Source organism: Pygoscelis adeliae, unplaced genomic scaffold (assembly GCF_000699105.1).
Source record: "Pygoscelis adeliae isolate BGI_AS28 unplaced genomic scaffold, ASM69910v1 Scaffold453, whole genome shotgun sequence".
Lineage (NCBI taxonomy): Eukaryota > Metazoa > Chordata > Aves > Sphenisciformes > Spheniscidae > Pygoscelis > Pygoscelis adeliae.
In genome coordinates, this window is record NW_008824450.1 from 789,565 (window position 1) to 800,911 (window position 11,347).

The 11,347-nt window shown below is 49.2% G+C and overlaps 1 protein-coding gene across 1 annotated transcript in view; it reads right to left on the minus strand.

Annotated features, from left to right (window-relative positions):
• Positions 1 to 10,167: 10,167 nt before the first annotated feature.
• The window catches only part of MCM2 (minichromosome maintenance complex component 2), a 14,258-nt gene continuing 13,078 nt past the window's right edge, over positions 10,168 to 11,347 (minus strand). Inside the window, exon 16 of the mRNA XM_009321052.1 lies at positions 10,168 to 11,226. Coding sequence (XP_009319327.1) covers positions 11,116 to 11,226 — 111 coding nt within the window. The 3' untranslated portion in view covers positions 10,168 to 11,115. The remainder of the gene's footprint in view (positions 11,227 to 11,347) is intronic.

The window sequence follows — 11,347 nt, forward strand, 5'->3', positions numbered from 1 at the left end:
GATGATTTTCTTGTTGTTTGTGTGCCTGGAAATAGTTGCCAGGATTAGCTGCTCTATCACCTTCCCGGGGATCCAGGTGAGGCTGACTGGCCTGTAGTTCCCTGGGTCCTCCTTCTTGCCCTTCTTGAAGATAGGAGTGATGTTTGCTTTCCTTCAGTCTTTGGGCACTTCTCCCAGTTGCCATGATCGATCGAAGATTATTGAGAGCGGCCTTGCAATGACACTTGCCAGCTCCCTCAGCGCTCATGGGGGCTCTTTGAAGAGCCAAAGATCTCTGAAGAGGCCAAAGTCCGCTCTCTTGAAGACCAGGGTTGTGAGCTTGCTTTTGACCCTCCTTCCTCCCCTCAGGATCCTGAACCCCACCATCTCATGGTCACTGCAGCCAAGGCTGCCTTTGACCTTCACATGCCCAATGAGCATGTTGGTGAGTATGAGGTCCAGCAGAGCATCTCTTCTTGTTGGCTCCTTTATCACTTGGAGGAGGAAGTTATCGTTAATACACTTCAGGAACCTCCTGGATTGCTTATGTCCTGCTGTGTTGTCCCCCCAGCAGATATTGGGGTGGAGCACATCTGGCTCCTCCTCAGCCTTCAGGCTGGTGAACTTATTTTGTAGTTGTAAGTCCTTAAGGGGAGAAGGAGCCTTTCTCTTGGTGTCAGAAGCTTCCATCCTTCAATTTCTCAGAGGTTGCGCTTACCTTAATATTAGGGGTGGGCACTGCCTGCTTCTCTACTTGAGCTGGGGTTGGGGGCTCTTTGAGCTGTTTTGTCTCGGAGAAGATTCTGTCTATCTCCCTTTGATCTTCCCTGCAGCAGGATGCTGTGCAGCCTCCTCACTTCCTCCTGTAACTCCTCCACTTGGTGGCACAGCTTTTCCAAGAGAGCATAACTTCTGCAGGACAGAGGTCCATTTCTCCTGGTACCAGAGAGGCCCCAGGCACTCGCTGCAGCCTGGGGCTTGGAGGGCTGCAGCCATTATCTGAAGCTGGGTCTGTGTTGGAGCCTCTGCCCTAGTAGGGCAGCTGCTCCAATACCCGCTGGGGAAACCGTTCTGTGGTGTGTCACCACCCTATCTGAGACTGTCACAGCAATACTAATTCAACTGACGCCCCCTTCTTCGTGCCCTTCTGTGCAAACTGCTGTATCTGTAAAAAAAGAAAAATTTTATAGTGCAGCAGTTCTTGGATTTGTAGCTCTTACAGCAGTTCTCTGTTTTGGTGGATAGCGCAGCAAAGAAACATGCTGAATATCATGCTGAAAATCATTATTACAGCAACAAGAAGTCCAACTGCTCCAGTTACATTCAACTTCAAATTAAACACATCTTTAGTGGCCTCAGGGCACGGCATGACAGTAAATGACACAAGCAAGGTCTTTGTCAGACAGGTGCCCAAGAAGTGAGGCTCAACAGGCCCTGTAATACCACAGCAGTTGAGGGGGATCACCCACCAGCTCCCTGTGCTTCAGCCCCTCTCGCCAGCCCAATGAGCCACAGCCTTCCTGCTTCCCACCCGCAGCTGCCACCTCAGAGGAGACATGGAGCTCCCGGTCCAGCCCCAGCCAAGCATTTGAGAGGCCTGGTCAAGCCCTGAGCATCACAAGGCTGCAAACATGGTATGACTCCAAGCTGGAGGACCCAAAAACGTATCAGTCCCTTTCCATTAGACATCCAGGTCGTGTTTTCAAGCTTTCCTCAACAGCAGTGGCTAGAAGCCTTTTTCTTTGGTTTCAAAACAATTTTCTCCAGGAGGGCAGGAGATGCTAAAATCCAACATTGCAAGCTCTGAGCGAGGAGACAGCCACACCATCATGGCCTCACTAAGTGTCTTTGCGCTTGCAATATTTGCACCGGGTGCCCAGTGCTCTACGTCTCCCACATGGCATGTCACTGAGACAACAGGATGTAGGTCTGAAGGTGATCAGGATTTTAAATTCAAATGTTCTTATCCCCCGAATAAGTGTTCATTAAAAATATTCTTGAGCTTTTTTTCCCCTGTAAGAATTGAACCTTTTTATAGTTGAAGAGTGAATCTCCTGAAAAAAATAACGATGGTATTTTTTTCTGGCATGAACTTGCTGGTTTTCAACAACTAAAGAAAGGCGTCACGTGCCAAAGACCGCTGAACCCTCTAGCGAATCAAACAGCCAACCAAGGGTACTTGGTATTATCGATACTGACCTTTACAGCTCCTACCAGACCAAGACTGGCACATGTCACCCCTTTGAGCAATTGCCTGCCTCTTTTTGCCAGCTCTTTGCTTCCATCATCTGCTCCCATGCAGCAGCTGCCCTGAGCATGACAAGGGCAGGTAACAGACTGGCTGTACCCGTTACCCAATGCAGCAAAGCAAAGCCGACAGGCTGGAGCCGAAGTACTCGCCTTTGGCTTCTTTTGGACCACGTCCTTCCAGTGCTCTGAAAGTCCTTTTTATCCCAGAATCAATGCAGCCCCCAGCCCTCGCCAAGCAGGAAATGCAGCAGGAACTACCGAGCTGTCGCTTACCCATTAGATGAGATAAAAACACCTCAGTGCGCTCAGATTCTAGTCCAGGCATGGCATTTAATGAATGCTCTTGTCATTTTTCACTTTGCTGCTGGTAATTTGGCTGTCTTAGCATGCAGGTGGCTTACTACAAGCGGGTAACTAAAAGCCTTTCAGATCTCCTGACCCTGCCACATCCAGCTCCCAAATCTTAGAAACTGAATCCAGTGTCTGAAGCAGCCTAATCACATCAAAGAAAGCGCAAAAACACCCTCACGTATTACACGGCCTTGAATCAGAGGGAAGGAAACCACACGGGCATAGAAGTGTGCACACTTTTTATGAGGCTCATGGTGTTCCCTGGATTTATTTTGATGTTGTACATCAATCTCAGACTGAGCAACAAAGGGGGAGTATGAAAGAAGAAGATACATCTTTGGCAAGAAAATTAAATAAAATTAGTGGCAACATCAATCAGCCAGGTCAGCGCTGCCAGCGGAGCAGAAAACAGCCAGCAGAGATGGGCAACACCAGTTCTCTTTAAAAACAGCATGAACTTAAACCCAGCACAGCCCTTGTGTGTCTTCATTTTACACTCTCTGGAATAGGTACAGCTGGCTCAGCTCTCTTCTGACGTATTGACAGCTTTATAGGCAAAGGCTTGTCATTTCTCATTTGATCTCCTCCAGCCTCCCTACCTGGTGTACGTTCTCCAGCGATGTTCAGAGCACTGGTAAAAGGCACTTTACAATTGCACTAAACACTTTTTTATAGCTGCTTCAAAGCTGTTCAGAATTTTTTCTCGGTATTACCATTAACTGTGCTTTTCTGTTCTTCTCCAAAATTGTTCAATTTCACAGTTAGGTCTGTTAGGCAGAATCAGAAAGCAAGTGTGTATTTTAGGCTGGCAAAACTGAAAATCCTTCTGCCGTCTCCCCCTGTAAGTTACCGTAACAGCTTTTGCCTTCAGGAAATTCAGCCAGCTTTTCGATTTCAATTTAAGGGTCACATTTTGTCCAAGATACTTGCAAACAAATACTACTGAGGTAGAGGAATGAGGTGATAGCTAAGGGAAAGAATTTGGTGCCTAGGACTTGTTAATTAAAAAGAAATTAACCACAAAGTCTAATCTCAACGGAAATATGACTTATTTTGAAACTCCAGTTAAAAAACATAAAACAACACATTAACTTGAAATATGCTTGTGAGAGGTTTTATCTCCTAAATACAGCAGAACTGAATCCACCTACAAAGGTGAAAGTGATCTATTGCCCTTGCTCAGCAGAGCAATAAAGTAAACAATAAGCAAAACAAATAAGCAGTCAGATGTTTAAGTTCTGGCAGTGTTAGAAAATGGAAGATGTCACTAGTACCAGGAAAAGGGTTTAACCCTTCTTTCTTTGCACGCTGACAATTGTCCGGACAACAGGTGATCTGTGCCCATTCTCAGATCAGAAGGAAAAAACCTACTCTCAGACTCTGTCCCATTACTGCTGGCTCTCTGGGACAGAGACCGGGTGACACAGCAGGCTTGTAGCACACCAAGCAATTTAACCCCATCTTCTATGAAGCTGTGCAGCCTTTTTGGCATCTCATGCCCCTGTGAGAGGAAAGCTTGAGAATTCCCCTGCCTAGCCCCTCCTTCCTTAGGCACAAGGAAAGATTTAAGCTCTCCCTTGTTCCAGCATATGTGAATTTACTTCAGAGCCTCTGACAAGCTTTATATAAGCTTATTTGCTGGCTTTGCCTTTTTAATGCTGGGACACTGTGAAACATTTTGACTGTACCAAGCAGGGGCAGGTACCCGCTCTATTCTTGTGTAGCCCAGGCACGCAGCCATTCTCTGGGCAAAATGCACAGCTTCTGCTCTCATCCAAAATCCTGCTGGGGAAGATGTATAATGAACACTTCAAGAGGAGTGACCTGGAGCAATTAATGCCTTCCAGGATATGCTGTAGTTAGAAGGGAACAGAATCTGCTGTATTTAGAGCCCAGGAGTGGGAGCAAGATTTTCCGTATCACTTTGAGCCTTTCTTCACCTCTCTGCATCAGCTCGCTCCCCTTAGGGGAGGGCACGCTGCCCACCTGGGACACAGTGCAGTTACCAGCCCTGCTTGTTTCCCATCCCCTGCTGTAAGGTGCAGTGGAAGAGCAAGCACAAGTTGTGCTTTACTCTTCCAGTTTTCACATGCCCCTGCTGCATCCCATCCCTGAAGCTTTACATTTCTCTCCTCACTAACGCGGGGTTGATTGCTGCGTTAATAGCCATGCCATTCTCCTGCAGGAGGCTCTGACAGCAAACCTCAGCAGACTCCTCGAGGGCAGAGGAAAACAAAGCTATATTGAATTTGATTAAGGGGCCAGAATAACCTTTAACAGAGCCACCTGGGGCAAGGAAGCAGACAGCTCTCCAGTTGAAAGCCCAAGCAGGTTACCTCATAGCCCAGGGCTCCTCACTCGGGAGGGATAGCAACCCAGTCACATTGCTCTGTTGGAGCTAGCATGCAGAGAGATGGTCACAGCCTTCCACTTGCGCAAGGGGTGACTACTGAGCTCCCAGCAAGGAAGGAGAAAGGACTACATATCTTGGGGATTATTCACATAATTTAAGCTGGGCTTCTGTACAGCACAGCTTGGAGAACCCCCTTATCTCTGCGTTGAGCTCATCAACTCAGATCCTAAGCAGAGACCAAATGTGCTTCTGGATGGGATGGAAAATCTGCAGAAATACAGAAAAGCAGATGTCATGAGGGCAGGCAAACCTCAGACCTTCTGAAGCTGTTTACTGGGCCAGAAGGATAAGCAGGCTAAAGCTCAGTAGAGCCAGGAGGTTTGGTCTCCGCTCTGCCTGTTTTAGAGGTATGACCTGAGCCAAAATAAGTGACTGCCAAGCCCTTGCTATGCAGGGTTTGAGGAGCACACATCAGGGAGCTGAGCACAACAACAGCCAGCAGGACAGGGGCCCCCCAGTACCCAAGGCAGATGAGCAGAGCAGCTCAGGGATGGCAGCCAGATTAAGCCAGAAGCCCAGATCCTCAGAGAAGCTCATAGTGATGAAGCCAGTCCAACATCAACCCAGGAAGTCAGTCTTTAGGTCAGAGTCAAGGTCTGCTAATAGCAACCATCATCAGATGCCATCCAGTGATTACCTGGCACCTCCATAACAATAGAAGAGGACAAAGGTCAGATCAGGCCAGTAGTCTACAGGTCACAGCCCAAAGCAATAGGGACTGTAACCAGGCACAGCAAGCCAGAAACCAGTACTCCCATCTCATAGCTTAGGCAAGCACTGAGGGCCCCAGGCTGAGCTTAAATAGAGCAGCTGGGCCATGGGTGTGGGTAGATGCCCCAGGTGAGCCTGGTTAGGGCAGTTAAGGCCTGTTAGTACCCTCAGGGCCCTGACAACATAAGTCTCCCTCCTTGCAGTGACTTGAGAAAATGTCCAGAGAGGGGTTTCTACCTGTCACTGAACAAGTATCTTCACTGAGAGGAACCCAGAGGTGATTTATGGGTTACACTTTTCCTTGCTAAACTGAAAAGCCCAATGATATCTTCAGAGAACCTCCTGGTTTCTTAACAGCTGGCTAAGCTGGGATGTGGGTGTCTCAAGAGCAGAGGGAGCAGCCTGTATCTGAGGAGGGCTGGTGTCTGTTGACTCTAAGGAGAATCATAGAATCATTAAGGTTGGAAAAGACCTCTAAGATCATTGAGTCCAACCATCAACCCAACACCACCATGCCCACTAAACCATGTCCCTAAGTGCCTCATCTACACGTCTTTTAAATACCTCCAGGGATGGTGACTCAACCACTTCCCTGGGCAGCCTGTTCCAATGTTTAACCACTCTTTCAGTAAAGAAATTTTTCCTCATATCCAATCTAAACCTCCCCTGGCACAACTTGAGGCCATTTCCTCTCATCCTATTGCTAGTTACTTGGGAAAAGAGACCAACGCCCACCTCGCTACAACCTCCTTTCAGGTAGTTGTAGAGCGCAATAAGGTCTCCCCTGAGCCTCCAGAGCTGTGCACTGGCTTGTGGGGACTACTGGAACTCATACATATGTGGTTCCATGTGGTTTGATGGGACTGAAGATCCTCAGCATCTTTTACACGGGACAGTTACTTTCACATCTTCCTGAGCACTAGATAACCCAGAGAAGAAACTTGGCACCTCCCCTGGGTTCGCCCCCCAGCTTCACCTCGCCTTTAGAGGGATGTGACTTGCAAGATAAACAGAAAGGAACACAACCCCCTTCCAAGGAGCTTTTGCTCTAAAGATGCAGAGCTCAGCAGCCCCCTGAGACTCCTCACAGACATTTAGTTGTGGCTGAGCAGCATGCTGGATGGCTGGAGTTGTTGGCAGACCAGTGCTCCATGATAATGGAGACATTAAATCAGTCATGGCAGCAAGAACTGCACAATAGATGCAAAATACGGCAGAAGCCTGATCCAATTTTGGCTCTGCCTTGTTAACTGGAAAAGTATTTTAGGAGATGGAAAAATACTAGGAAGTTCAGAGTGCGCCCTCCCTGCAGCATGGCACGAGGGGTAGCTGCCTGCAGTGACTCGCCTGTATCTGTAGATACACATCCTCTGTAAACATATTCCAGTATTGCCTTCACAGCTCAGAGATCACATGCTAGTATTCAGGTTAGTTGAGGTCAACAAGGACAGAGCCATAAGCACCTGAAATGGCACTCCTGGTTGAACTGCAGCTGGTTGGCCTCCTCTAGAACAGGAAGATGACACTATCCAACACAACTGCTGCACCTTGAGCACAGTTACACTGGGAAACTGTCAACCAGTTTCCAGACAGCTCTTTAGTAAACACACAGGAGATGGACAGAGCGAGTTCCAGCCAAGGTCTGGCGTGGGAGAAAGTGAAACAGTGCTGGTCCAGAAATGCTGCATATGCTAATTTTTCTAAGTGGCTTTGGCATTAATTTGAGGGAAAAAAAATGTATTACTGGAGGCAGAATTTCCCCTACTCAAGGGGCATCTGCCATTTGACAAGCAGACTCAGAAACAGGCGCTGGCACACTGGATACAAACTGGGACTTGCAGATGTAGTGTGTTGGTTTATGATCACGGTAAAGGCAGAAGCTGTCAAGACTCTAAACCCTGTAAGTAGGCAGGAAAGAGCTTGCAGGATGGGGAGGGGGCTTGCCTCCCCCTTTTTTCCAGGTCACATACCATCATGTGTTAGCTGGTTATCTGCAGGCACCTGCTCATGTACCCCAAGCAGGCACGTATGCATTGTATTTATGCGTACATGTGTGCTCCATGCTGGGATAAGTTCAAACAGCTTTTTATGAAATGCAGAGTGCCATGCTTTTCTCTCAGGGGTGTGCACACAGCATGTTCAAATTAAACTGGATCCGGATCTGGCCCATCATGCCCTTTTCAAATGAAGATGCTCTTCCAAGCCAGTCTCACCCAGCATTTGCCGACAACCACAATCCCAAGGGGGGCATGACCACCAGGAGGCACACTGCCCGGCTTCACAAAGCCCTGTCTGCCTTGCAAGGAGCACCCCCATGATCTTCCATCTGAGCCCAGGCACAGCCCGTTGTGGACAAACCTCACCTCCCCAAGACTCTTGCTTTTGCCCCAGGTTGTCAGAAGCGCCATGCAATGTTTGAATCACAGCAGCGAGAAGCCAAGTGCTCAAGCTTGGCTAAACTCAAGGTCGTCAGGGGAGCAACTCCTCGTTTCATGAGAGCGCGGCTTGGCTTGCCAATCTCCAGAGCCCTGCAGTAAAATCCTTACTACCTTCAGCTGGAACATGCCCCCTGGCTAGGCAGTCCCTGTTCAAAGCAGCATCTGTTTTCACCCCTGTCTGCACCCCTGTCCAGACCAGACACCTGATGCTGTCAACAGCCAAAGCTTGCTCCAGGGAACCTGAAAAACTCAGTGGCCGTGAGAGGAGGAACATGCCTTCAGACTGGCATTAACACTCCACTGAGCGGCTGATGCCAACATTAGCAAGGGCGCAGCTGCAAGAATTCATTGCTCTGCTGGGTGCTGGCAACACGGCAAGGTGGGAGGGCATAAATGCCTCTGTAGTGAGGATTCAGGAGGAGGCAGAGTGAGCAAAGTGACAAACAAGTGACTCCAACAATGGTATCTCCCTGTCGCCACTGGTCACACCGTGTGCCAAGTGAGGTGGGACCAGAGCACGGGAAGCAGGAGTTAAGTTGTAGGACAAAACTGAAAGGCGACTGTCAGCAGCCCCGTCCAGCAGCAAGGCAAGGAGCTGGGAAAATCAGGAGTCCCACTCCATTCCTGTGTATTCTCTCATGGTTTGTGGTTAAATGCTTGGCCATGTATTTAACTCTGTGTGGGTCACTACAGGCAGAGCAGAGGCTTCACAAGGTTGCAAGTGGTTAGGAAATATTTCGTATTTCTCCAGTGCGACACAAAGCCTCTTTCTCCTCCCATACCCAACGTTCATCCCCATGACACACAAGTTCAGTTTGCTTGACAAGCTTGTTGCATCCCTCGTTACTGCTGGTTTTGCAGTCTCAGGGCCAGCGCCTTCCCTAGCAAGGTATGTGGGTTCCTGCAGAGCTGGGCACAGCTTGCAAGTGCCGGCAGTTGCTCTCCCCAGGGGTGGCCTCTGGCATTAGGAGGTGAAGTGCCAACAGCTCTGTGCCCAGGCCAGAGGAACCACACTGGGCCTCACCAGGTGGTGGTTCCAGGCACACGGCAGCTCTGCCATCCCCAGCGCACACCTGACCCAGGCACGCATTCAGAGCGCAAAGGGCTAGCCTAGGCAGGGAAGGCATGCCAGGAAAGTGTCTCTGTGGGCTGCCTGCAGAAAGCCCTGGTAGACAAGAGACCCAGCGGGAAGGGAAAAAGACAGCCAAAACAGTTCAACAAATACACAGGAGGGAGTTGGCAGACAGAAAGGGCAACACACGGAGCCAGTTTCAGGCTGAGAGTCATGTGTTAAGCCCCCAGCAGGGTTCAAGCACTGCTAGCTCCTGAGTAACAACCAGGCTGAGAGGACACACACGCACGCACATCACCATGACAAACCTCACAGTGTCGACAGCCAGGGACATGTCTGCTTGGCCAGCACAGAATTGCAGCAGCCAGCTCACAAATCCTCTCGAGCATAGGCAGTAGGAGGCAGGAGATGCCTTACGGTCCCGTAGTCTAGCCAGGCAAAGCACGTTCACCACAGACCTCAGCTGCATCTTGCAGAGGGTTTACTAATTCTCCCAGACTGGAATCCAAGTGACAGCCAAGACATGAGATCAAGGCTGTCTAACCCAAGAGTGGGAAAGGAAGGGAGGTGGGAGATACGTACGGTGACAAGACAGTCTCAAGGTGATACTAACATTTACAGGAGAGAGTCCCACAGAGGGATCAGTGCTCCAATAAGCAGGCAAGACAAGGAAAGAGCCACTGCGGGCGGGCCCTGGGTGGGAACTGCAGTGTTCATGACACTGTCCCATGGACAGCTGTCTCCTGGTATCTATCCACAGTGAGGATGTGCAATAGCCGAGAGACCAGCACTAGCAGATCCCACTAACTTGAAGACCAAACATGAGATGTGTTTGTACCCAAACCAAATCCCACAGACTGCTGAGCAGCTGGTCCAGCATCCAGGTTGCTCACTTATGCTCTTCCTTCCCCCCGTGGCTACAGGAGTTCCCAAAAGAAGAGGAAACACAAAAGTATTGAAAAACAAATGTATTCAAAATGCACACAGTAAGAAAATTGCATGTGAACACTGAGCCCATCCAGTCCTCCCTGAACACCTCCAGCTCAGGGATCCTCCTCCACTGCTACTCCCAAAAACAGCACCACGGGTACTTCACCCTCAACAAATGGCTGTGAGAGATGGTGTTTAGTTTAGGTGCCAGCACTTCGATCCAGCCATAAATTCACATCTGCTGCCAGCTGCACAGAGATAACACCCAGAAAGGCAGGGGAAGCCCCTTCCCTAAGGTTTCTGGACACTGCCCCAGCATGTACTGAAGGAGCTTTCACTGCCCATACAGATCACCACTAATATCACAAATAGTTATGTTTTATTTCAGTTATCTTCCTCTGCCCCCCCCTCCCTTGCAGAAACCAAGCACAAGGTCAACCCATGTGGGCACCTGGGGAAATGTCAAGTATCAGGCACAAAGGCCTGGAGCTGAGAGGCTGCCTGGTTCATGGAGAGTTGAAAGCAGTCTCAATTATCACCCAGTCGCCAGAGATGGGAAAAGAGAATCCCTGAGGGTGGTTGCAATCCAAGGGGTGTGGGTAAGGCAGACAAATGTTTTTTGAATGCTCCCACTCGGTCTCTCCTGCAGATGAGCCCGTAACAACTAGCAACAAACAAACAGCAAACATGCTATCTATGTGGCCAGCAATTCTCTCCCTGTTGTGCCTAGCTACAAGGCAAAACAGTGAACCAAGTTGCTAAACAGACTTGGCTGGGCATTTAACTACTTAATTCTGTTGTATTTACAAGGTCCTCAGCAGCTCAGCACTCCCTTAATCCGCAAGGCACAAAGCAAGCAAGAGAACATGCAGCTTTGTCCCTCTGGATCGTGATCTCTGTAGCGTTCCTGGGAGGTCTGCAAGACGGAGGTCTCATCTCACAGGAGCATGTGGTGAACTCTGCTGCCAGCCTCAGAACTGCTGGACAATCAGCTTCCGCTTCATATCCCGGCTGAATCTGTTCATCTTGAACACTTCACTGTCGTAGAAGGCAGAGAGGTTGTGGATGTTGATCTGCCGAGCCTGGGAGAAGGAGGGAGGGGAGAGGTAAATGTTTATTTAAAAAAAAAATAAGAACCATGTGGTTTTCCGTAGCAGAGGACAGATAAAATTTGACAGACAGCAATCTCTGCTCTGCTCAGCA